The sequence below is a fragment of the Chiloscyllium plagiosum genome, unplaced genomic scaffold (assembly GCF_037043375.1).
Source record: "Chiloscyllium plagiosum isolate Xiang-an unplaced genomic scaffold, Cpla_swu_hap1 HiC_scaffold_15, whole genome shotgun sequence".
Classification (NCBI taxonomy): Eukaryota; Metazoa; Chordata; class Chondrichthyes; order Orectolobiformes; family Hemiscylliidae; genus Chiloscyllium; species Chiloscyllium plagiosum.
The window spans coordinates 16,544,443-16,571,763 of NW_028270153.1; the positions used below are offsets into that span (position 1 = coordinate 16,544,443).

At 42.0% G+C, this 27,321-nt stretch overlaps 1 protein-coding gene across 4 annotated transcripts in view; it reads left to right on the top strand.

Moving 5' to 3' along the window:
* Positions 1-27,321, top strand: part of LOC122560245 (protein phosphatase 1 regulatory inhibitor subunit 16B-like) — a 202,541-nt gene that overhangs the window by 153,175 nt on the left and 22,045 nt on the right. For all 4 annotated transcript variants that reach the window (XM_087994771.1, XM_043710731.2, XM_043710732.2 and 1 more), the window contains 5 exons: positions 8,648-8,793; positions 9,783-9,886; positions 20,044-20,168; positions 21,955-22,080; positions 26,394-26,469. In XM_087994771.1, the coding sequence (XP_087850897.1) occupies positions 8,648-8,793; positions 9,783-9,886; positions 20,044-20,168; positions 21,955-22,080; positions 26,394-26,469 (577 nt within the window). The remainder of the gene's footprint in view (positions 1-8,647; positions 8,794-9,782; positions 9,887-20,043; positions 20,169-21,954; positions 22,081-26,393; positions 26,470-27,321) is intronic.

Sequence of the window (27,321 nt, forward strand, 5' to 3'; positions counted from 1 at the left end):
AACAGGAGCGTCCGGAGGAAACCCAAGCAGACACTGGGAGAATGTGCAAACTCCACACAGACAGTCACCCGAGGTTGGAATCGAACCCAGTCCCTGGCGCTGTGAGGCAGCAGTGCTAACCACTGACCCACCATGCCACCCACTTTAGTTTAACTTCCCATCCAAAGAAATATAAATAAAGATAAAAATAGGGTTTGGACCATTGGTCACTCTAAACTGCTAAACGTGAAGCCACCTGAAAGTCCCACACTGACTGGGACAGTCACATGGGCCAAATAGTCTCCTCCTGTGCCGTATTAATTCTACGATTCTGTGTGTGAGTTGGCTCCTTTAAGTTACCTTGCATATTTGACTATTGGAAATACTTAATGGTCTCAAGCACCGCAAAAAGAGTTAAGATCAGAGTGTCATGGAATGGTTACAGTAGAGAAAGAGGCAATTCGGTCCATTGTGACTGTTCTGGCTCTCTGGAATTGCAATTCACCGATGCCAAACTTTTCCCAGTAGCCCAGCAATTTTTTAATTGTGAATATAATGAACCAATTCTCTTTTGAAATCCACTATTGAGTCTGCCTCCACCCCATCTTAGATGATGCAACCTAGATCATAATCACTAGTTGCGTGAAAGGTGTTTCCTCAAGTTTCTGTTATTCATTTTGATAATCACCTTAAATATGTGCCTTCTGCTTTGTGCTCCTTCCACCAATGGACTCATTATTTCTGATCTGTTCTGTCTCAAATCCTCATGATTTTGAGTAATCTATCAAATCTCATTAATCAAATCTAATCAAAGAAACCATTGGTTTAGCGATCAAACTCTATTTTTTAACATTAGGAAATTAAACTTCGATTGTTTATCACTTGACTGAAAGTTTAAAAACTTGCCCGATGTTAGTCTTTCTGACAGAATGTAATAAGTAAAGTTCGTTGAGTGACAAATGTACCACAACCTAATTCTCTTAAAATTGTAGCAGTAATAAATACAGACTCAAGTATGGGAACAAGCAGAAATGAAATAAGGGAGTAAAGAAATCAAAATCCTAGGTTCCAAAGAATTTATTTGAAATGAAATCAGTAGCTTATTTGATGAGAAAAAGCTTGTAGTTAGATAGTGCTTTTGATGGCCTGAAGGATTACTCACCACTTGTCCAGATGAGTGCAGCCCCAACAACACTCAAGAAGCTTGGCACCATCAGGACAAAGCAGCCCGCTTGATTGGCACTACATCTACAAGCATCCATTCCCTCCACCACTGATGCTCCTTAGCAACATTGTGAACTCTGTAAAGATGCACTGCAGAAATCACCAAAGCTCATCAGACAATACCTTCTAAACCAATTATCACTTCCATCGAGAAGGGTAGCAGATATATGGGAGCAACACAACTTTTAAGTTCCCCTTCAAGCCATTTTCCATCCAGATGGGAAATATATCGCCGTTCATTTACTGTCGCTGGGTCAAAATCCTGGAATTCTCTCCCTTAAGGGCATTGTGTATCAACCTACAGCAGGTGCACTGCAGCGATTCAAGATGGCAGCTCACCTACACCTTCTTAATGACAACTGGGGACAGGCAATAAATACTAACCCAACCAGCAATGCTCACAGTCCACAAATGAATAAAAAGTACACTTGGCCTCTCAAAGCACTTCACGGTCAATGGGCACTTTTTGAAAGGGAGTAACTGTTATACTTTAGATAATAATAGTGTTGTGCACTCCCATTTCATTCAAAGACCATTTATTGTTAAAAGCAGTTCGGACCTGAAAGGGTTACCTAACATCATGAGTAAACTCCACTCATAAGAATGGGCATTTTTAAACAATCTGTTAAGGGATAATATGAGACATCTAAGGAGCAGGTAGGATTTGACCCAAGGCCTCCTGCCTCAGAGGCAGGGGAATTATCACTACAACACAAGAGCTCCCCGCCCATCAGGTTATAAAGGACTGTACCTTTGAAGGAGCTAACCAGTGCTGTTGATGTTCCCTGTATGTTCACCAGGGTGTGTATATGATTGTTTTTAGTGTTAATAGTATGTAGCTAAGGTAGTAATTTAGACTTAGTTTTAAGCTGAGACAGATGTCTCACAAGAGTCAATTATATATCTTAGAGATGGTGTAACTAGCTATTAGATAATCTGCAATAAATCTTTACTACTTAGTCAAGACTGAGCCAGTGTTTACTGAGTATGTTGTGTGGACACCCTCTTCCACTTTCTCTCAATAGCTCAACTAATACCAATAAACAGGATTGGTGGTAGGAATCCAACATACTCTCTTGACAGTACTGACACCCAGTATAATAAGATACTGCCCCCTGGGAGGTGGATGGGCTGGAGACAGAAGGGAGGCTGTTTGAATTGGGTGCTAGGAGATTGCTTCACTTCTTGCAGGCAAAGAGTGCAGAAATGTTAAGCTGAAAGATGGGAATGAAGTATGCAAATGTGACTTGGTGGGAGGTAGGGAAGAGTGCTTTTGTGTTACTGTAGAAATGTCAGACAATTTCACAATCAGCATTGGCAACAGACTGCAATTTCCCTTCAGAAATCACTGCCAGAGAGTGGGTGGGACCTCCTTGCATGTTTTGCCAGGCTCAATGCAAATGATACAATGTCATGGAAGCTTCAGCAATGAGCTGCCTGTGATATCCCGAACTTCCATGACGTACACTGTCCTCCTAAATTCAGGGCAGTTTCTGAGACTCTGTCAGACTTTCTGAGCTTTCTTGGAGCTTGGTAATACCCTATGGTCTTAAGGTATTATGCTTGTGGCTGGATACTGACAAAAGGTACAGGCAAAGTTAACTCAGATTAGATGGCTCCTTTCTTGAATGACTCATGGTGACATTGGCTAATATTCAGCGAGTAAGCATCTTTTCAGTAACTTCTTTTTGAGGTTAAGATGCTACGGCTTATTGCTTCATTACAAATCATTCGCCAGTGATGCAGGCGTAACTCATTGTGGGAGAAATGCAATGTTTATATCAGGAGAGAGTGACAGATTTGGCTCTTCCTGGCTCTGTGTCCCTGTATCTAATGTAATGCAATTCCCCTAATTCTTGATAATGCTTGAATCACACCTTCTATCCCCTTAATAAAGTAGCCACATTGGCAAGTGATTGCTTTTAAAATCTGCAGAATGCACCACCACCCCCCAATACGCGCGCGCGCACACACACACACAAACACACAAACATATATCAGCCTTTCCCTTCAAAGAGCATTAAAAACGAATACAAGAAGTTGTTGAATGTAAAGGGTTAGTGAACTGTGGCAGGTTAGTTATGTTTTTCCCTGACACATTGCAGGGTGGTGAGATCTAAGGTGTGCCCCTTATTGTTTTCCTGGGTGCAGTGAGTAGGTGCTCTCTTTGCTGGCAACAACAGCTAGGACTTAACATTGTAAAACTACCCAAGCCACTTTAGAGGGGTGTAATCAGAAAAAATGATGAGGAAAGATCAGGATTAAAAAGCTTGGTCAATGTAAAGCTACCATGGACTTACCAGACCACTCTCTCATTAGAGAGAGGTGATGGTTTAGGAGGGAGAGGTTGAGAAGGAGAAACCTTCGTGCTCATCTCAGCTGCAATTAGTCTGCATTGTCAACCACCTGTCCAGCCAACTGAGCTAACCAACCCCAATTTGGTCAGCAAGTTAGGTTTGAAAGAGAATATGAAGGGAAAAGAGAGATGAGGCAGGGAATTGAATCAGCAATGGAAATTAGGAAATATATAGAGTCATAAAGATGTACAGCACAGAAACAGACCCTTCAGTTCAACCCGTCCATGCTGACCAGATATCCCAACCCAATCTAGTGCTACTTACCAGCACCCAGTCCAGAACCCTCCAAATCCTTCCTATTGATATACCCATCCAGATGCCTTTTAAATGTTGCAATTGTATTAATCTCCACCACTTCCTCTGGTAGCTCATTGCATACATATACTACCCTCTGTATGAAAAAGTTGCCCCTTAGGTCCCTTTTATATCTTTCCCTTCTCACCCTAAACCTATGCCCTCTAGTTCTGGACTCTCCCAGCCCATGGAAAAGACTTTGTCTATTTATTCTATCCATGCCCCTCATAAGTTTGTAAACCTCTATAAGTTCACCCCTCAGCCTCCGACGCTCCAGGGAAAACAGCCCCAGCCTATTCAGCCTCTCCCTATAGCTCAAATCCTCCAACCCTGGCAACATCCTTGTAAATCTTTTCTGAACCCTTTCAAGTTTCACAACATCTTTCTGATAGGAAAGAGACCAGAATTGCAAGCAATATTCCAACAGTGGCCTAACCAATGTCCTGTATAGCCGCAACATGACGTCCCAACTCCTGTACTCAATACTCTGACCAATAAAGGAAAGCATACCAAACACCTTCTTCACTATCCTATCTACCGTGACTCCACTTTCAAGGAGCTATGAACCTGCACTCCAAGGTCTCTTTGTTCAGCAACACTCTCTAGGACCTTACCATTAAGTGTATAAGTCCTGCTAAGATTTGCTTTCCCAATCTGCAGCACCTCGCATTTATCTGAATTAAACTCCATCTGCCACTTCTCAGCCCATTGGCCCATCTGATCAAGGTCCTGATGTAATCTGAGGTAACCTTCTTCGCTGTCCACTACACCTTCAATTTTGATGTCATCTGCAAACTTACTAACTATACCTCTTATGCTCACATCCAAATCATTTATATAAATGACGAAAAGTAGAGGACCCAGCACTGATCCTTGTGCTACTCCACTGGTCACAGGACTCCAGTCTGAAAAACAACCCTCCACCACCACTCTCTGGCTTCTACCTTTGAGCCAGTTCTGTATCCAAATGGCTAGTTCTCTCTGTATTCTATGAGTTCGAACCTTGCTCACCAGTCTCCCATGGGGAACCTTGTCGAATGCCTTACTGAAGTTCATATAGATCACATCTACCGCTCTGCCGTCATCAGTCCTCTTTGTTACTTCCTCAAAAAGCTCAATCAAGTTTGTGAGATATGATTTCCCACGCACAAAGCCATGTTGACTACCTGTGGTTGTAAATTCCCTAAGATTGTCCGGGAGCTGCCTTGAATTAAAGGATGCTGCTATGAGCAACCAAGGAGAAAAATCATGGGAACATTAAGAAGATTATATGAAAGGTACTGTCTTCAGTCCCTAAAATGTGCCTTTTTAACTGATAGACAAACAACTACAATACAGTATTCAGTGGACGGTCATTAGTTATCGTGGACAATCTCTTTCAACCATGAAGAAACACTGCATCCCTCAATAGGAACTGAAAACTGACATTTAATAGTTTTGGTTGTTCTGGTAGTTTAAAAGCTTGTATTGTATGTCTCATTTTAAAAGTCCGAAACTACATATGCAACCAAAATCCAGCCCCCAGTCATCATTCGAAAGTAGTACTTCTGCAGGGAGAGCCTGCATTTCCTCCATGGTTTCCTCCCACTCTATGGAAATTTTCTTCTTTAAATCCTAGCAGGTCAGCACACAGGGTACATGGACAATCTGTTGTAGGCAGAGAAGGTAGAATTGTGATGGTGAGTGTAAGATTAGCAATTAAAATTGACCCTGTCCTTCGAGTTAACATCTTTTGGCCTCCAACCTGCCTAATACTCTATGATCGAACAGTTTTTCCATCATCTTTTAATATTTTTGTAATTAATAAGCAGAATTGTTCAAAGGAAGTTGGGGATTAAAGGATAACTATCTTTTTCCACTGTATCGGTGATTTTTCTCCAGAATGCTAGCAGCAGTGTCCTCTTGTTCTTTGATTCTGTATGGCAGTCTTAGACAGTTCGCAACTATAAATGAGATGTCATGTGGAGAGCACAGAGCTAACTTAGAGGGATTCGGGAGGACTCATTCTGCTGTAAAGTGTATGATTTAGGTGCAACAAGCAGAGGTGATGTATGTAGCATAAGGGATACTTTAGAGAAAGCAGGTGTAACAGTAACATGGTGTTCTTAGTGAATCAGAGTGAATGATGTGGTAGCGTAATGTCTGGTGTGCCCAGAGGTAACTTGGTTATCAATATGAGGAAGTTATGAAACGCCAGGGTTCCAATGTCTAAGACCCATGGGCATCGTGCTATATCTGCCCAGACATTGTGATGCTGGAACTGGCAAACAGAATATGAAAACATGTTACATTTCCTATTTCGTCACCTTGAATGAAAACAACAACAACTTCCATTTATATAGTACCTTTAACATACTAAGGTGTCCCAGTGATGCTTCACTGAAGCATTAACAGAAAAATATTGGCGCTTGCTTCACTGAATGAGTATTAGGTCAATAGATTGAAGGAATATGCTTTGAGGATAGTTTTAGACAAAGTCATAAAGTCACACAACATAAGGTTATGGTCTGAAATGAACCTGTTGGACTATAACCTGGTGTCTTGTGACTTCTGACTTTGGCTCCCCCAATCCAATATTCCACCTCCACATAGTTTTAGAGGTGAAAAATTGCGCAGAGTTTATATGGGAGTCCTAGGAGAGGTTAAAGGAGAGCATTGGAGAGCAGACAGAGGGTCAAGAGAGTTGAGAAGGAGTGCAAACGTATATATTGTCAGTTATTTCTCAACAGAAAGATCATTGCTTAAGGACATATGGTTGAAAGGGGAAAATAAATGATGAATAGGCACATGTTTTCAATCCCTGAGGGGTTTCTTTATTTGAATGCTTTGTTTGTTAATGTGCAGTTTTTCCATTGTGCAAGACTTGTGCTTCTGCATTCTCTAAGGCTGTGTTAATGAATAGGCAGTGCAATGGTTTAGTATGTCTCTGCTCCCATGTGCTCTGATGTACACTTTGTAGCTGTCGTTCTCTGCACTAAAAGTTCTTAATCTCAATCATGCCGTAATGAAAAGCCTCATCTGTTTGCAACAGTAGTAGACTTGCCAACTTTAAAGGCATTTAAATGGTCATTGGATAACTATATGGATGAGAATGGAATAGTGTAGATGGGCTTCAGATCGATTTCGCTGGTCAGCGCAACATCAAGGGCTGAAGGGCCTGAAATGCGCTGTAATGTTCTATGTCCTCCTCCTTCTCAGAAGAGCATTAAAATAAAAAAAAAGTGTGGCCCATGTGCAGCATGGTGACCAGCTACTGAAGTCAGTTTTTGTGGGTCTGGCAGTGGGCAATCACACCTATTGGATGAAAGGGAAGGATAGAAGAAACCAACTTTAATAAAATACCTGCAGGAAAGATCTTGTTCTGTCAACCTTCAGTATTTAAAACTGCTTAAACATACAGAACAAAAATCTCACTCTTTATATCCTTAAATGTGAAGCAATATAAGCAATAATACAACCCGATGAAACCAAAAGAGTGTCCCTGCAGTTAGTCTGTGTACACATTAGTGTTGTATTAGGCAGCAAATCTCATGGTGCATTTAGTAACATGTTGCTAATCCATTGCTTTAGGTAATGCTACAATTCAAAAAGCCTGAGAACATGTTTATTTATCCCTGAATTGTTTTTAATTATTAGCTGGTTAATGTCCAAGGTGATGCATTCCTAGGTACTGTTCAACGCCCAGCTGGGTGTGGATGAATACATACATTGCACAATCCCGGGATTGCCAAGTTGTGATAGGGTAAAATGGTTACGTCTTTGGAGTAGCAATCAGAGGTTGTGGGTATTAATCCACCAGGACACAGAGTGAAACTAAATTAATTTGTGCTGCTACCAGAAAAAAATGGTTTTGCAGTCAGTTCTGCTATAATGCAGTAGTTCCATTCTTAAGCAATCCCGTGTTATAAGAAAATTGTGTAATAACGTTACCATTAAAACTACTGGGCTGGAATCACATTATAACCAGTACATGCTTTAAAACTTGGCACTTTAGAAACAATTTGTTTCCTCAATTCGTTGATCGTGCTATTGTGAATTTGTGTTAATGACATGTGCATTATAGCAGAACGACCTGTATTATATTACAGTAAAAATCCAACTGCTGTCCTTCATCAAAAATGATCAGCCATTGATCTGGTCTGTATATTATTGCATTTTCATATTATGTTCTTGAGTGTGAAGGCCTTCTGAAATGCTTAACAGGTTGTTTCAAAGGCCGTGTGGGCGGCACGGTGGCACAGTGGTTAGCACTGCTGCCTCGCAGCGCCAGAGACCTGGGTTCAATTCCCGCCTCAGGCAACTGTCTGTGAAGAGTTTGCACATTCTCCCTGTGTCTGTGTGGGTTTACTCCAGGTGCTCTGGTTTCCTCCCACAGTCCAAAAATGCGCAGGTTAGGTGAATTGGTGAAGGGGTAAATGTAGGCGAATGGGTCTGGGTGGGTTGCTCTTCAGAGGGTCAGTGTGGGCTTGTTGGGCCGAAGGGCCTGTTTCCACGCTGTAAGTAATCTAATCACTGTAGTGGTTTGAGAAGGCAGCACACCACCACCTTCTCCAGGGCAACTGATGCTGGCCCAGCCAACAATTCCCACATCCCATGAATGAATGAATGCAAGAAGAAAAGAAAGCATAAAATGGCTCACCACTGCTCGACATGGGTAGTGAAAGCAGGTTTGGCAGCATCGCCCATATCCTCAGAACAAATGTGTTGCGGCGCAGTAATATTGGGTACACTTCCAAGGAAACATTTTCATTCTTGTGCTGGTCACTCTTTAATGCCTTGTGATTCTTTTCCAGTCCTGTATTGATAATTTTGAAGAGATGGTAACGCTGCTTTTGGATCATGGCACCAATGTGGATGCGAAGGACAATGAGCTGTGGACGCCTTTGCATGCAGCTGCCACGTGTCGACACACCAACCTCGTCAAAATCCTCATCGAACGGTCAGTCTATTTTTGCCTTGACATGAGAGGAGGAAACATCCAAACCTCAAAGTCTCACTTAAATTCCCATTTCAGTCTAACCTGGCTAACCAAAACTCTCTCCCACTCTTACCAATAGTTGTTGACTTGAATTGAAATGATTTGCAGGTTGATACTTAACATACCTTCCTTGGCTATTGGGTTCTGTTTTGACTCAGGCAAGAATTGTGATGACTGTGTCACAAGATCTCTGATGTGGAGGAGCTGGTGCTGGACTGGGGTGGCCAAAGTTAGAAGTCACATGACACCGGGTTTATTTGAAAAAACAACTTTTCAGACTACTGCCGAATGAGCAGTGATCCGAAAACTTTTGAGTTCAATTAAACCTGTTGGACTATACCTGGTATTATGTGACTTCTGACAAGATTTCTGATTAGTACTGTTTCCTGGATCCAATACTTACTGCTAAGTCAAAACCTTGAGAGGAATACCCACTTTTCTTAATTACCTTATGAAATATTAGGATACTAATTCCAAAAAACTGGAACATGACAGAGGTCTATATAAATTGCCCGTAGTGTTAGGTAAGGGGTAAATGTAGGGGTAAGGGGTAAATCTAAAAATCTAAATGAAATAAACTTGTATATAAATTCTATTAATTTTATTGATTTGATTTAATTGACAGAATAAACTCAGCCCTAACACTGCATTAAACACTCCCTTATATTCAATGTCCTGGTAAACAGCTGTGAATATGTTAACTTTTACATTAAGTTTGATGGAATGAGGAAGGTCGCAAAATGAAAATAAAGCAAGAGGATGCAGACTGCAAACTTGGTCCTGTCTGAACGGGAAAGGACATTGATGTTGTAGGGTGGGATTTTCGGTACAAAGAGATATTTTTACTTTTATCAGGTTTTGATGGAGAGCAAGGCAGCTACACCTTTGCAAGTAAAGTATTTACTTGAACTCAGAGTTCACGTTACTCATTCTCACTTCTGTTTCTGTAGGGGAGCTGACTTGCTGGCAGTCAATGCAGATGGGAACATGCCCTATGATTTGTGTGATGATGATCGGACTCTGGAGATCATCGAGACAGCAATGGTTAACCAGGGTAAGTCTACGAGGACAAATAGTCTTGTGGCTATGTTCACCATGATTACCTGGAATTACAGCACTGATATAGGTTATTCAATCCATTCGGTTAATGCCACACCAGTTTCTTCTCACTCATCGCCACTTAACCCTATCAGCACATGTTTATGTTCTTTTCTCTCTAATGTGTTTCATTCAGTTTCTCTGTAATGTATCCTTTGCTTCAACTATGTTTGAGAGATGGAGAAGACTTGCCCTATATTCTCTAGAATTTAGTAGGATAAAAAAAAATTGAAATAACTCATACAAATGATTGAAATACAGAGGCTGGTATCCCATCACCAAGTCACCCTTAATTTACAGGTCCTTGAAACTGATACAGCTCTGTCATAGCCAGCTCTCATAGTGAACAGAACCCCTGACACTTCCTGTTCATAGCTGTCAGCCAGGGCTCCTGATTAGACAAGATTAACAGCCCCGATCAGAGAACTCATATCCTAAGACGACTACCTGGCTGACCTTGTTACAATCACTACAGTATTCTCCTTGAAGCATGTAACCTTCTTAGTGCTCATCAGGATAGTTGCAGAAAAGATGTTTCTCCCAGCAGAAGGTGCCTAAAACCAAAGGAAACAAGTCTTGGAATAATGGGCAGGTCATTTCAGACTGAGAAGAGGAGGAAGTTCTCCCCTCAGAGGATGGTGAATCTTTGGAATTCTGTACCCAAGAAGCTATCAGAGGCTCAGTCATTGAGGATATTCAGGTAGAGATCTATTAATATCTGGATTTTACAGTGATCAAGTGATATGGGGACAAGTGAGGAAATGATATTGATGTAGAAGATCAATTGTGGTCTGGCCGATTGGTTGAGTAGGCTCAATAGCATACTCCTGTTCGGATGTCCTGCATTTTCGTTCATTATGATGGTGGAGTTGCACACTGTAACCATTCTACGGCAGGGAAATTTGTCCTGAACTCCCGATTGGATTTATTGATGATGCATTAATAAGTGATTATCAATATGTCCATGACTCTGGATTTAATACTCCCCACAGATGGAAATGTCTTTTCTGCATTTATTCTGTCAACCCATTTCATCGTTTTAAAGACCTCTCTCAGGTCAATCACTGCCTTTTATAGATAATAATAGAGGCATAGCCTGTTCAGTCTTCTCTGATAAGTATAACCTTTTCATTTTTATATCAAGCTCATAAGTCATTTTCTCTGTATATCCTTTCTATAATGGAGGAATCAGAACTGAACACAATATTCTAAGTATGGTCTAACACTTCCGTTTTGGAATGAAAACCTCCTAAGCTTCACTTTACTGCTCAGCTCGTGTACAACATGGGAAAAAAAATCCATTAGCTGTTTCAATATGTGAGGGGGAGCAGACACTGGAGCGTTGATTCTCAGACAATCTCCAGATATTTCAGATGTGGGGGAAGAAGGGGGAGAGATTGTGCCTGGCATTGCTAAATGAATAAAAGCTGTACACATCACAAGCTTGTTTCTTTCTTCCCCGTTCCTGTTGTCATTCCAATCTTACACTCTTTAGACAGATACATATGAGAACAATAGGGCTCAGTGCTGTTGCAAAGTGTTTTGTTCTAATTTTATATTTCATAGAATCCCTACAGTGTGAAAGCAGGCCATTCAGCCCATCAAGTCCATGCTGACCCTCTGAAGAGCATTACTCCCAGACCCACCCCATCTGTGGAAGTCGCCATTTCTCATGGCTGACCCATTAGCCTGTACATCCTTGGACACTATGGGCAATTTAGCATGGCAAATCCACCTAACCTACATATCTTTGGATTGTGGGAAGAAACCAGAGCATCCAGAGGCAACCATCTCAGACATGAGGAGAACATGCCAACTCCACATAGAGTGTGGAATCGAACCCAGGTCCCTGGTGCTGTGAGGCAGCAGTGATAACTACTGAGCCACCTAGCTGCTAAAGACAGACAGAGGCAGAAGGTACATTGGCATTGGTACAATGGGACTGTCTTCCAAATCACAAATCTTCTTGACTTGGAAAAATCCCATCATTGGGTGAAAATCCTGGAACCCCATCCCTGTCAGCATTGTAGGGGTACATTCATCCAGACTTCAGCAGTTTAAGGAGGAGGTTTGGGGGAGACTATGGATGGGCAGTAAATGCTGGGATAGCCAACAATCCAAGCAACCCATAACATAAGACCCACTACCACCTTCTTGAAAGCAACTAAAGATGGACAATAAGCCTTGCCAGCAATGCCATATCCTGTAAATGAATAAAGCAAATGAGATGGGAAGGTTGAGGGAAGCAAAGGAAATGGAGCAACTCAGAGGGAATAGGGCAGGCAGTGAGAAAAATCAGAGAGAGTCAGTTGAAAATGTTTCCACAAAGTTATCACATCTTTGTTGTAAGAGTTTTTAACCCTATAGTCATTGTGATTTTTGCAACACAAAAAGAAACCCATAGGATATTTTAAATTATGTTTAGAAAAGGATTGCACAGCTTGAGGAATGTAATGGTAAACATTCCAGTAATTCCTTCTGTCAGGAAAGGTTGGGCATGCCAGATTCATAATTTATAGCTCCTCACGTACCTCCCATTTCTTTACTAACGGCAGTTTTGGCCTCTTACTGTGAAACTGCGAATGTCATTTATTGCAAATTAACATCAAAAAGGTTTGGACCTTTCTTCCGATTACCCCTTGTTTTAGTAACTTGATGTTGATCTACTTTTATACATTTATCCCCGAGGTATTTCCCTTGATTCACTGAGCGATCAGCAATATGTCATTCTTACCCTTGAATATTCTAAATGATGGAGCATTCACAATCCTACGGGGTATAGAATTCTAAAAAGTCACAACCTCCTGAGTGAACAAAGCACTCTTCAATTTGTATTCTTTAAGATTCTGTCAAAGAGGCCCTGTGCAAACTGTCAGCAATAGGAACTTCCCCTCTGTCCCCGATCAGCTCCTTGCCAACAGGAATGTTTTACATTAAAAGTACAAATGTTTCATACAAAAGAAGCACAGACTAACAATCAGACTGCTATAACACTAATTTAGGTATTCTTAATTAGGATAGCTAGCACCAGTAATAAAAACGGGAAGTGCTGGAAATACTCTTGGACTCATAACTGACTTGAGACATGAACTGGTTTTTCTCTCCACAGACTCTGCCAGACCCACAAAGTATTCCAGCAGTTTCTGATTTTATTGCCAATTTTCAACATCTGCAACATTTTACTTTGAAAGCTAACTCCAGCTTATGCAAATGAGCAACAATTGTGTTTGGTACAGCTATGCATGGTATATGATTGTGTAAACAAATAAAGAAGAAACCTACATTTATATATCACTTTTCATAATGTCAGGACATCCCAAAACATTTTACACCTTATGTCCTACATTTGAAATGCATTCACAGATGTGAGGTGTACGTGACTACATCAGATCTTCTCCAACGCATTAAGATTTTCTCATGTTTCCTAATGTTTAAATTAATGTTTGTTATGGGGTGAAGTATCATCTTTGTATTTACTGTGTCTTTTCCTCCAGAGTGCAAAAGAATGTGACATATTTATAGAAATGGTGTCAATGTGTATTCAGCTGTATCGGTGTTAGTCATGGTTCAGTGGGTAGCGCTTTTACCCCAGAGTCAGAGATTTTGGGTTCCAGTCACATTCCAGACATTGAAATTGAGGCTGACAGTCCAGTGGAGCACTGGGACTGTGTTGCACTGTTAGAAGTAATGTCTTTTCAATACAATGTTAAGCTGATAGCCCTTCTTCTCTCTTGGGTCAATATGTTAAATCCTGTCAACAACTGTGAAGAAGAACAGGAAGTTCTCCTGGTCAATATATATCCTTTAGTCCATATCCTCACTTTGCCATCTGTGAGACCTTTATATTTGCAAATTCCTACATTAAAACTGAATGAAGCAACTACATTTCAAATGAGTCTCATTGGTTGCAAAGCGCTCAGGATTCCCCGGGTTTATGAAAAAACATTAAAAGACATGATATCAAGATTTTTTTCCCCCTTTCTGTCACTGGATGCTACACAGGTTTCCTTTCCCATGGGAGAAGGAGTTGAATCCCAAGGTTGGTTGGTGCCACAAAATGAATGCTGACTGTAAGGGATTGAGATGAAATGAGAGTGAGCAGTTATAACCTGGGTCTATAGTAAGCTCAAAGACGTAGCACAAACTGCCCTGAATCAGACACTGATTATCACTTCATTTCTAACCTTGACCAGAGAAACCACAAGAAATTCTGGTGCAAGAAATAGTCAGTTAAAATGAATGTGATCATCAAGCTGGCTATGCTAAGACACTGAGAAGCTCAGATAATAATGAAGGCATCCATCCATCTTGGGAGACAATGGACAGACCATTTGGCCCAGTGTGAAATTGGGTTGAACATTGCCTTTTGCATATGAAGGCTGATTTGTGAGATTCTGCAGCTGGTGTTGGTGGCATTGGTCTGGAGTTGACTTGTAACGATTGGAATGAGGTCAGCCAGGTAGATCTCACGGAGTGTGTGTTCTCTGATTGCAGCTGTTAACCTGGTCCAATCAGGGAGTCCTGGCTAAGAGATATAAACAGGAGTTCTGTGGAGGGGGTCGTTAGGGCCGACTGCCTGCCCCTCTTCCGCGGTTACGTTAGAGCCCGGGTGTCCTTGGAGAAGGAGCACTCGGTGTCGACCAACACCCTGGAGTTGTTTAGGGAGAGGTGGGCGCCGCAGGGAGTGGAGTGCATCATTTCTCCCTCCAACTCTATTTTGATTTAGTCCCTACCCTCCCCTTCACTGTTTTGATCACACAGCACTGCCCCTTGATGTGAAGGGCAGTGTTTGTCACTGGCCACCCGGGTGTTTTCCTATCTTCCTGGTGGTGGAAATTGAATAAAGATTTGTGCACTTTGTGTCTTTCACTGTGTCGCACACCTGCGCACACACACCATGGGTGCTGGGGATAAAATAAGCACTACCGCACTTAGGTGGTAGTGTGGGGAAAAAAAAAGAAAAAGGAAAAAGAAAAGAAAAAAAAAGAAGAAAAAATAAATAAATAAACAGGAGTTCTGTGGAGGAGGTCGTTAGGGCCGACTGCCTGCCCCTCTTCCGCGGTTACGTTAGGGCCCGGGTGTCCTTGGAGAAGGAGCACGCGGTGTCCACCAACACCCTGGAGTTGTTCAGGGAGAGGTGGGCGCCGCAGGGAGTGGAGTGCATCATTTCTCCCTCTAACTCTATTTTGATTTAGTCCCTACCCTCCCCTTCACTGTTTTTGATCACACAGCACTGCCCTTTGATGTGAAGGGCAGTGTTTGTCACTGACCACCCGGGTGTTTTCCTATCTTCCTGGTGGTGGAATTTGAATAAAGATTCGTGCACTTTGTGTCTCTCACTGTGTCTCACACCTGCACACACACACACCATGGGTGCTGGGGAAAAAAAATAATAAGCACTACCGCACTTAGGTGGTAGTGTAGGCAAAAAAATAATAACCAGGAGTTCTTTTCACTCTAGCTCAGAGCTTGTTGGTTCAATGTTTTGTAGATTACAAGAGGATCTTGATCACATTGGCCAATGGGCTGAGAAGTGGCAGACGGAGTTTAATTTTGATAAATGTGATGTGCTGCATTTTAGGAAAGCAAATCTTAGCAGGAATTATACACTTAATGGTAAGGTCCTAGGGAGTGTTGCTGAACAAAGACAGCTTGGAGTGCAGGTTCATAGCTCCTTGAAAGTGGAGTCGTGGATAGATAGAATAGTGAAGAAGGCATTTGGTATGCTTTCCTTTATTGGTCAAGAGTATTGAGTACAGGACATTGGTTAAGCCACTGTTGGAATATTGTGTGCAATTCTGGTCTCCTTCCATGGGAAAGATGTTGTGAAACTTGAAAGGGTTCAGAAAAGATTTACAAGGATGTTGCCTGGGTTGGAGGATTTGAGTTATTGGGAGAGGTTGGAGAGGCTAGGGCTGTTTTCCCTGAAGTGTTCGAGGCTGAGGGGTGACCATATAGAGGTTTATTAAATCATGAAGGGCATGGATAGGATAAATGGGGGAGTCCAGAACTAGAGGGCATAGGTTTAGGGTGAGAGGGGAAAGATATAAACGAGACCTAAGGGGCAACGTTTTCATGCAGAGGGTGGTACGTGTATGGAATGAGCTGCCAGAGGAAGGGGTGGAGGCTGGTACAATTGCAACATTTAAAAGGTATCTGGATGGGTATATGAATAGGAAGGGTTTGAAGGGATATGGGCTGGGTGCTAGCAGGTAGGACTAGATTAGGTTAGGATATGTAGTCGGCATGGATGAGTTGAACCAAAGGGTCTGCTTCCGTGCTGTACCCCTCTATGACTCTAAGGGGTCACTTGGCAATGGGATACCAACGTTACGGAGTTATTTCAGATTGATGTTTCTCCTTCTTCTCAGTGAGCTGTTTTCTGCCATCTGATCATTTCTTTTCCTATCCCCTTCTGACTGCATACCATAGTACAACAAGAACATAAGAAACGGGGGAGGGTAGTCCATTCAGCCACTTGAGGCTAATCCTTGAGACAGTATGAACATTGCTGATCTTGGCATTCAATTCCAGTTTCCATCCTTATGTCCTCACGTTTCACTGAGACATCAGGATTATTTCACTCTTGCCCTTGAATCTACTCCATGATGGAGCATTCACAACACTATGGGGTATTGAATTCCAGTCACGACCACCCGAGTGAAAAAAACTCTCCTCGTGGATTTGGAATCACAAGTGGGCAAGAACAGGCAGAGGTGGCCCGAAAGGCCATTCAGTGAACCAGATGGGTGTTTGAAACAACATAGAACAGTACAGCACACGTTTATGTACAGCACAGTACAGGCCCTTCGGCCCTTGATGTTGTGCCAGCCTTTCATCCTACTCTATGATCAGACTAACCCGCATACCCTTCACTGTACTATCTTCCATGTGCCTATCCAAATGTCCCTAATGTATCTGACTCTATTACCACCACTGGCAGTGCATTCCACGCACCCACTACTCTCTGTGTAGAAAAAAAACCTACCTCTGACTTCTCCCATAAACCTTCCTCCACTTACCTTAAAATTATGCCCCCTCATGATAGCCATTTCTGCCCTGGGAAAAAGTTTATCATTGCCTATTTTGCTAAACTCCAGTGAAGCCTTTCTTAGAAGAGTTCTGCCATGTTGATGGTTTGGGAAGGCACAAATAATATTTTCTAATTACACATGGGATTGAGAGGTTTAACTAAACCCTTTTTCTCTTATTATTACAGCTGAATGTAGAAAGGGAGCCAGCCAATTTGCACACAGAAAGCACCTACAAACAGCTGTGTGCTATAGTCCAGATAATCTGTTTTACTGATGTTTCTAGCAGGATAAATATTGACTGAAACACTTGGGGAAAACCCTCTACCCTCTTTTGAAATAACAGCATTTATATCAACTTGAAAGTGCAGATGCATGGGGCCTCAGTTTGTAACATCTCATCTGAAATATGACGCCACCAAAAAATGAGTCATTCCCTCAGTGTCATCCTAGTTTTGCTCCCCAGTCTTTGGAGTGGAACTGGGAATCTCTGAAGTAGGAATGTCACGGACTGACCCAAGTCTAAAACCACCAAGACTGTTTGGAGAGCAGTTTGTAGGGTTTAAAGGGGCTTGAGGGCCTGGGCAAAGTACAAATAATGAAGCCTGTTTCCATCTATCTCATGTAGCTTCCTGGCTGCTTCATTAGGCCAAACAGAAAACCTGTGTCTTTACTGCTCATGGTTTGCGTCACTACAAATGTTCTATTTACAGAGTCTGTAAAGTCAACCAGTCTTCTAAATATCTGTGTAAATTGAGTTTATTTTATGTCTGAGCGTCCCAAACTCGGTTGAAGTTTCGTTTTGGTGAATTTTGCATCCGGGAGGGTGAAGGATGCTAATATTTGGGACTGGAGCCCTTTATGTACCATATGCTCAGTAGTAATGCCAAGGAGTCTCCGAGATTGAGTGTAACATGATCAGACGCCCGTGCCCTGCTTCTGATGAAATATCACAGACCTAACCTCAGAACAACATGTTCTCCTGCTGCAGTATGACAGGTTGTTTTTCCTGTTGTGTGGCCATTCTGACTAATGTTGCCAATTTATATTGAACAAGAGACCGTTTCATCAGTGGACATGAACCCCCAGGAGCTGGAATGACATCATCCAAACTCAGTTTTGCAAAGCAGTAAAACACAGGGCACTTTCATCCCATCAGTCTAACCTGGAACTAAGTCCAGTTACCAGAGGTAAAAGAACGCTCTGCTAACCCAAGCCTCACCAAACTTTCTGACTGACAGCACCAAGGGAAACACCACACACCTTGTTCTTATACACTGTCGATGTTTCCAGTCAACCTGTTCAGAGATATTATTACACACTTCTGGAGCAGGTGGGTCTTGATCCTAGATCTCCTGGCTCAGAGGTAGGGACACTACCACTGCAAGAGCCATTCTCTTATACCCTGTATATTGGGATCTTAGCTCAGTTGGATTAAACAAAGTTAAGCATTTATTTGGTCCAACTGCATTGCCATGTTGTCTTTGATTTGGACCAAAGTGGGTTTCACCTGGCCTCTTACTCAGCCAGCATTAGTCACAGGAAATTGCGGATTTGTGGTTTTTTCCTCTAATGCCAATGTTACTCAGAATTAAACTATCAGTATTGAGTTTTCACAATTTGTTTAGTCTAGGGAGGGTAGCCTGCCATCCTTGTCTCATCCGCCCTGTATGTGACTCCAGATCCATGTCCATAAGTTTGACTCTTCATTACTCCCTAATATGCCCAAGCAAGACATGTAGAAAGCTTACCTACTGTCAAGGGCAGTAGGAGTGGGCTATAATTGCAGGTCGTACCTGTGATGCCCTCGGACTGCTGTGTACGAATAACAAATAGTCGAAAAGTATGGCACTGAAAAAGTACAGCCGGTCAGGCCACATCCGAGGAGCAGGAGAATCAACTTTTTGGGCATATCAGGAATGATAAAGGGCTTACGCCTGAAATGTCAACTCTCCTGCTCCTCAGATACTGCTGGACCAGCTGTGCTTTTCCAGTGCCACAATTTATCAATTCTGACTCTTTAGCACACGCAGTTCTCACTTTCTCATCATGAATAACAAATAGATTATTACAATGATCGACATAGACAAAAGAAATGGAAGGAGGCTCTAGTGGAACATAACCATCAACATGGATAGCTTAGGCCAAATGATCTGTATCTCTGCTGTAACTCCTGAGAAATCTTATCTGTAAATGAGACCAGTTAGTGTTATTAGAGTTGCCAGTCCTCCATGATTATTCTTGAGTCTCCATCAATTGAAAATTCATCTCCTGAACATTGTTCCGAGCAAGCAAGAAAAAAAAGTGTGTGTGTTTTTATTTATCAGTTGTAACGTATACATGGGTGGGGGGAGGGATGGGGGGGGGAGGGTAAATGGGTTAGCTGACTGGCAAGGAAGAGTGGTTGGAAGTGATGAAACACCCAACATTGGGAAGATGATTCCTGTCCAACTCATGATGAAATCTGGCTTTTGAGAGGAGGAACAGAATGACTTTTACCACATTTACCACCAGTTATATGGGTTCTTTGGTGCCCCCTTTTATTTATGCAATCTTACTGTACCAGAACAATAAATTAACCAACATGAAGAAATATTTTTGTTATATTAGCTTCTCAACCAGTTGCTTAAAAATGGACACATCCTAGCTTGGCAATATTTCCTGGGTTTTTTTCAATGCCCCTCTGCTATACTACTTCCAGTTATTTGTATACAACAGATGGCCAACTTTAATTATATCTCAAAGGCAAAATACTTCTCTTGTTCATATGCTGAAGGGAACACTTAAATTCCCATTCACCGATCAACACATATAACAACTACATTTTCAAACAAAATAGTCATCAATTATTAACAGCTCTGACTTTGGTCTACTTTTAAACTTCTTACTCCTAATGTTTCCATTTCCTGGATGTGTGTAACCTCTCCTTGCTGATTTCCTTCATTCTTTAAAAACAAAAGAGAACTTGCATCCATAATGTTGACAAATTTCCTGTTTGTAGTTTGTGTATGATCGGTCTGAGACACCCCTGCTGAGATTTCTGACAGGAATTAACAAACTTTCATCTTCAAATCTTGTTCAGGGATCACTCAGGAGAAAATTGACCAAACCCGCACCGCAGTAGAGCAGCAAATGATTATAGACATCAAAGATGGTATTCAGGCGGGTGCTGATCTGAATGCAAGAGATGCTCAGGGAGCCACCTTGGTAAGTAAAGTTGCCACCATTTGATGCGGGTTGACCTAACCTTACCACTGGGTGTACTCAAAGAGTAACATTTCCCAAATATGGGAAGTCACGCTCATTATAATATTATTTAGAATTTGTTTTAAGTCTAATTGAAATGAAATCATGGGAATGAAATAAGCTGTACACAAGGCAAGAATGCCTAAGCTTTATCACCTTATCTCAATTCTAATACAACTATTGTCAACATAATGTGCAATTAATGCAGGTAAGCCTACATTTTACGAGGTATCCTGACCTTGAAGGTGCAACTTGATATTCATTTTTATGTTTGCATGACATTGAGGTAAGAATAGACAGTATGCGGTTACCTAGATTTATTTTGGAAAATAACCACCAGATTAACTTTTCCAAATTTATAGTCTCCCTCACTTCTCTTATTGTTCTGGAATAAATAGCATCTATTTAGACAATTCTGAGGAAAGGTTACCAAACCGGAAATGTTAACTCTAATTTCTCTCCACAGTTGCTGCTGAGCTTTTTCAGCAATTGCTGTTTTTGTTCCTATTTACAGAGGATTTGTTTGGTTGATCCCTATCTGCAATGTTATTTTAAAACTGTCATTAATTTTTAGATAAATTATCTGATATCTTCTAATGATCAGACTTTTTGATAGTCCAGCTGATGTTAATTTTGAGATTAATTATCTGACTTTGCTACTTATAGAGATGACACGTTGCTCATGCTCTCCCTCAGGAGGGTTGCATTTTCTCCCCGTGTCTGAGTAGATTTTCTCTGGGGGCTCCTATTTCCCGCCAAAATCCAAAGATGTGCAGGTTAGATGGATTGACGATGTTAAATTACCCATCGTGTCCAGGGATGTGTAGGCTAGGTGAATTGGCCATGGGGAATGCAGGGTTACAGGGGTAAGGTATGGGGGTGGGGACATGGGTGGAACACTCTTGGTAGGGTTGGTGTGAACTCGATGGGCTGAATGGCCTGCTTCCACACTGTAGGGATTCTATGATTCTTTGATTTTTATGCCTATTTGGAGCAAATAATCATTCAGAATGTTATTTCGTCAACTTTCATTCCAAGTTTCAACCCCTATTTGCAGTTATTACAAGTCCTTCCTTTTTGGCTCTGAATGTTCACAATTCAGAGAATTTCTGGTCATGCTAGACTGGTGGTCTTTGGGAACTAAGAATTGGAGGTGTTCAGTCCTGTCAAGGTTGAGGAGTTTGTGGATGCTAGGTTTCCATTATTCCTTTTAAAGATATTGTTTGCCTGAAGCTTGATTTCCAAATTTCAAAGCTCTTTGTAAATCAGAAATGAAGTATGTGTTTTGATGCAGCATTCAGTCATAAAGATTAGCTTGGAGCAAAACAACTTATAACATCTTGAAAACATGTGGCTGCAACAGTCATGAGGAAGGCAGAGCATAGAGAATGCTTCTGCACAATAAGTCCCAGCACTTATTAGTTTGTATTAAGTGAATGTCTGTCCCACTATATTCTACTCTGCTGGTGCCTTAAAACCACATTCAGTGTCACACAACAACCTGCATTCAAATAGCACCTTTACCTGGGTAAAAGGTCCCAAGGCATACAAGCCCCTTTCCTCACGTACACAGCTATCCAATTGTTGGTTTTTTTTCTTCTTTGTGGGAGTTTCCGTAAGTCTTTTTATTTGAAACTGCTAAGGGATTTTCCCTAAGTCTTTTCATTTGAAATTTGATTATTGTCTTGTTGATTTATGGGTCAGTGACCAGTTTGTTTAAGGCCTTTTTCACCTGTCTCTCCCTCAGCTCCATGTGGTTGCTGCCAATGGGTACTGCACAGTTGCTGAGCTCCTTCTCGAACACGGGGCCAAAGTAAACATCAAAGACTATGACGGCTGGGAACCACTGCATGCCGCTGCCTGCTGGGGTCAGGTCAGTCACCCTATATAACTGGAGATATTGGAGTTTTGTACGCAAATTGCTCAGAAAGGTGAGAAGATGCATCTGCATTTGTGTAGCACCCTTCACATACTCGTGATATCTATTTGAAGCCAGTGAGCACATTTTTGAGTATGTTCGCTGTTGTACTGTAGGAAATTTGGCAGCTATTTTGCACACACAAAGCTCCCTCAAATAGCATTATGATAATGATTAGATAATCTGTTTTTGTGATGTTGTTTAAGGGATAAATATTGAGCTGGGCACTGGGGCTAACTTCCTTGCTCCTCTTCTTCCTTGCTCTTCTTTTGAATAGTGCAATGGAAGATTTTACATCCAACTGAGGCAGTAGACAGGTCATCAGTTGAACATCTCATCTAAGATGTAGTCCCTATAACAGTGTGGCACCCCCTCCATACTGCACTGGAATGCCAGCTTAGGTACAGTACTCAAGGAGTAGGACTAGAACAAACAACCTGCAACATAATTCTGCAACATAAGAACAAATTCCATGGCAACACCACCAACAATCAGAGCTATCTTGCCAACTAACCAGCACATTGTATGAATAGTTGCTTGTTTTAAAATTTGGTGTTCTTGCAACTGTCCTAATGAGTGCAAGACAAAAGGCTTTGACAGCATGTCCCTTTCTTTTTAACAAAACCTATAAATACATTGGCACAGTAACAGTATGTGAGAAGGTCTGGGACCAGGGAACATGATCGCACAGTAAGGGGTCACCCACCTAAAACAGAGTTGAAAAAGAATTTCTTCTCACAAAGGATAACAAATGTGTGGAAATCTTTACTGCGGAGCACTATTGAGGTTGGGTCATTAAGTATATTCAAGTACATTGAGATAGGATTTTACTCAAACGAATCAAGGCAGGATGGTGGAATTGAGGATTATCAGATCAGCCATGATCTCACTGAATGGTGGAACGGATACAATGAGCCAAATGCGCTGCTTCTGCTCCTCTGTCTTTTAGTATATTGCTTAGATTTTGATTTGATGAACTCCTGGTCTGGGCAGAAGGTGACAATGGGTAGTCTGTTCCTGCACATTTCATAGTCAACAAATGTAGAACAGCATTGATAGATTGTCAGCTACTGGTTACCTGCATACATGACATCTACCTCAGCTGGGATAGGCTGGAACATGCTGTATGGGTTTGAGAGAACTAGAAAAGTGATGTGAGGAGAAAGTATGCAATCGTACATTTAACCAACAGTAAGATTATAATATATGTGACTGGTCGATTCTCAATCTCCATTTGGACTGGCCTCTCCTTGCAAGCCAATACCTTGTCTCCCATCCGGAACAAGATTTCATTTCTACACATCAGTCATCTAATGGGGACAATAAGTTGGGAAGGGTCAGGGTACCCTCCCGCTGGGGACACATGGAACCCAATTGGGAAAAAGCAGAATTCCCCAACTGAGGACTCAAATCTGAGTGATGGGCAGGTCTAAGAGTTTTTGAGGAGAAAGTGAGGTCTGCAGATGCTGGAGATCAGAGCTGAAAATGTGTTGCTGGAAAAGCGCAGCAGGTCAGGCAGCATCCAGGGAACAGGAGAATCAACGTTTCGGGCATAAGGGCATATGCCCGAAACGTCGATTCTCCTGTTCCCTGCATGCTACCTGACCTGCTGCGCTTTTCCAGCAACACATTTTCAGGTCTAAGAGTTTTCCAAACTGGGTCATCGAGCCAGACTGCTAGGGTGTGGCGATTGGTGCTCAGGGTTTCAGGGAAAGCCAAGTTGCTTCATTCCTCGGTAACATTGTTAACACTTCTGTGTGTGTTATTACACATTCCGCACTGGCGCACAGTGGTTGTGGTATGTATCAAGACAGCTTCAACAATACCTATGAGGATAATGGTGATAGGTGCAGAGTGACACTGTCAATGCCAAATATCCCTGGAAGTTACTAGAACAATTTGTAAAGATGTGGCTTGTTCCTTCATCATGGCTGTACCAAAATCCTGAACTCCTCCACTAACAGGTGCAGTCCTAAGGGCGGCTCAGTGATTAGCACTGCAGCCTCACAGCACCAGGGATCCGGTTCAATTCCGACCTCGGGTGACTGTGTGGAGTTTGCACGTTCTCCCCTTGTCTGCATAGGTTTCCTCCGGGTGCTCCAGTTTCCACCCACAGTCCAAAGATGTGCAGGTTAGGTGAATTGGCCATGCTAAATTGCCACGTAGGGATGTGTAGTTTAGGTGCATTAGCCAGGGGTAAATATAGGGTAGGAGAATGAGTCTGGGTGGGTTACTCTTCGGAGGGTTGGTGTGGACTTGTTGGGCTGGAGGGTTTGTTTGCACGCTGTAGGGATTCTAATAAAGTAAAAGTTCTAATAACCGTTCATGGAATGTTTCCATCCTATAGACTGCAACAGTTCAATAAAGCCAGCACTAGTTTTTCAAAGGAACCAAACATACAGATTAGAAGCAGGACCCTCCAGCCTACTCTAACATCTAGAGTCATGGAAATGTACAGCCTGAAAACAGATCCTTCAGTCCAACTTGTCCATGCTGGCCAGATATCCTAAACTAATAAGTCCCATTTGCCAGCACCCGGCCCATATCCCTCCAAACCCTTCCTATTCATATACCTATCCAGATGCCTTTTAAATGTTGCAAGTGTACCAGCCTCCACCACTTCCTCTGGCAGTGCATCCCATACCCGTACCACCCTCAACCTAGGTCCTCTAGTTCTGGACTCCTCCACCCCAGGGAAAAGACCTTGGCTGTTTAATAAGATCATGGCTGGTCTGATTACTCCACATTCCTGTCTACCCTGATAAACTTTCACCCCATTACTTCTCAAGAAACTATCTCTCTCTCTGCCTTAAAAATATTCAAGACTTGGCTTTCTTTTGGGAAAGAGAGTTCCAAAGATTTTCAATCCTCTGTGAAGTGGTGGGGGTGGGGTGGGGAACAATAAGCCTTATTTTTAAACAATGACCCTTAGTTATAGGTCCTCCTACAAGAAAACAAATCCTTCCCATATGTATCACATTAAGACTTCTTTGGATTCTATATATTCTAATTAAGTCTAATTATCTCCAGCGGATATAAGCTTACCTTTCTTCATAACATTAACCACCTACCTCCAGATATCCAACAAAGGATATGCAACAGAGGGGGTAAAGAAACAGTAAAAAAGAAACTTGGAAATGAATTTCCTGGTATTACTGGAGCTCCCTTTTAGAGTATATAAAACAAGTTGGACTGATATGTGGCATTCGCAAGTTTTGCTGGTTTTCCATCTGGAAACATGCAGTGATGCCCAAAATCCTACAATGTTTTTGTTAAAGTTTCACGTGCAAGTGATACAATGCAGACATTGACAATGCAGACAATGCAGTGATGCTCTCATACTGCAATACTAATTACAGTGCTCTGCACCCAGGAATAACTGTGGTCGTGTCTGTCCAAAATATGTTTGTTCAAACCCAGAGCGATTCTGCTGGTTTGTGTGTAGCGACTCCCTCTTCTGGTAAAACCCAGTGAGGACAGATTTTGTGAAACCGACCCACACTAAAATAAGAACAAATACATGTTGCTACCCCAGCACAATCACTGGTCCAGTTGCATTTCTGAAATTGGTTAACGCCAATATTTCTTTGTGCCCTTTGATAGGTACATGTTTTAAAAAATTAATTAGTCATAGATTCACATACTTGCCAAAAAACTTCTTGATGAAAATTTCATAACTTGAGAATAGGATTCACATCCTTTTACTTTGTCCAGCTTTGCACCTTTCCCTTTGCTCTTGCCAGAGGGCAGCATGTACATGCCAGTAGTTTTTGTCCATTTCTGTCCGTCTTGAGGAACACAATAGAGATACAGTCCTAAATGAGCTCCTTTTAAAGTGGCTCTTATTCTATCAACGGGACAGAAAAATGGCAATTCATTCAGAGAGAAAAGATAATTCCTTTTCATATCATTCCAAGGGTTAATTTGACAGCTGTTTTGAACAACAGCAAAACACTGTGAATGCTGGAAATATGAAACAAACACAGAGAATGCTGGAAAACCTCAATAGGTCTGGTGGCATCTGTGAAAAGAGAGACAGAGTTAGCATTTCAAGACTGGCATGATTCTTCTTGAGAACTACTGGAAGCTAGGTACCCTGCAGTTCCGAAGAAGAGTCACACTAGACTCAAAACACAAACTGATTCTCTCTGCACAGATGCTGCCAGACCTGCTGTTTTGAACATTCGAGGTGGAACAAGGAATTGCACTAACTTTTCTTGTGTTCCCACTGTTAAAATGTAAACATGTTTCTGTATTTTTTTTTGTAGATGCAAATTGCGGAATTGCTGACAGCTCACGGTGCAAGTCTCAACGCCAAGACGAACCTGAAAGAAACACCAATTGGTTAGTCATAGATGTAAGATTGGCACCATTTGCCTTGCCCAACAAAAGACAGATTAAGGCTGGGGAAGGGATAAGGTCCAAGGCTTGAATTCTTCTGGAATATTCCATATGCGACAGGAATATCATAGAAGTCACGAGCATACTTCTGAATCTGCTGTCTAGTCAGAAATGTAATAATGAAATTGCTGACTAAAACAGCATTCAGTCCCTTACTTTATCTCTGTTTGTATCTCATTGAAATATTAATAATATCTCTGTCACATTTTAGAGTCTTATCTGTTCATGCAAGTGTGGATCCTTCAGCTTTTGTATTTTGGAATGTTTTACATCAGAAAAGTTTAGCTTCTTTTAGCTTTGCAAGTATCTTTATTGGCTCTGCTGTTAGGTTCTGATAATGTGCCCAGCATGGCAAACAGTAAATCTTGCTTTAAATTTTTCTTCTGTGCTGTAACTTAGTGGGTGGCACGGTGGCACAGTGGTTAGCACTGCTGCCTCACAGCGCCGGAGACCCAGATTCAATTCCCGCCTCAGGCGACTGACTGTGTGGAGTTTGCACGTTCTCCCCGTGTCTGCGTGGGTTTGCTCCGGGTGCTCCGGTTTCCTCCCACAGTCCAAAGATGTGCAGGTCAGGTGAATTGGCCATGCTAAATTGCCCGTAGTGTTAGGTAAGGGGTAAATGTAGGGGTATGGGTGGGTTGCGCTTCGGCGGGGCGGTGTGGACTTGTTGGGCCGAAGGGCCTGTTTCCACACTGTAAGTAATCTAATCTAATCTAAACTTACCCTGTGCCCTCCTCCATGCACCTGAAATCTCCAGCCAATCACAAAATTGAGGCTGGGTAGGAAATGGCCAAT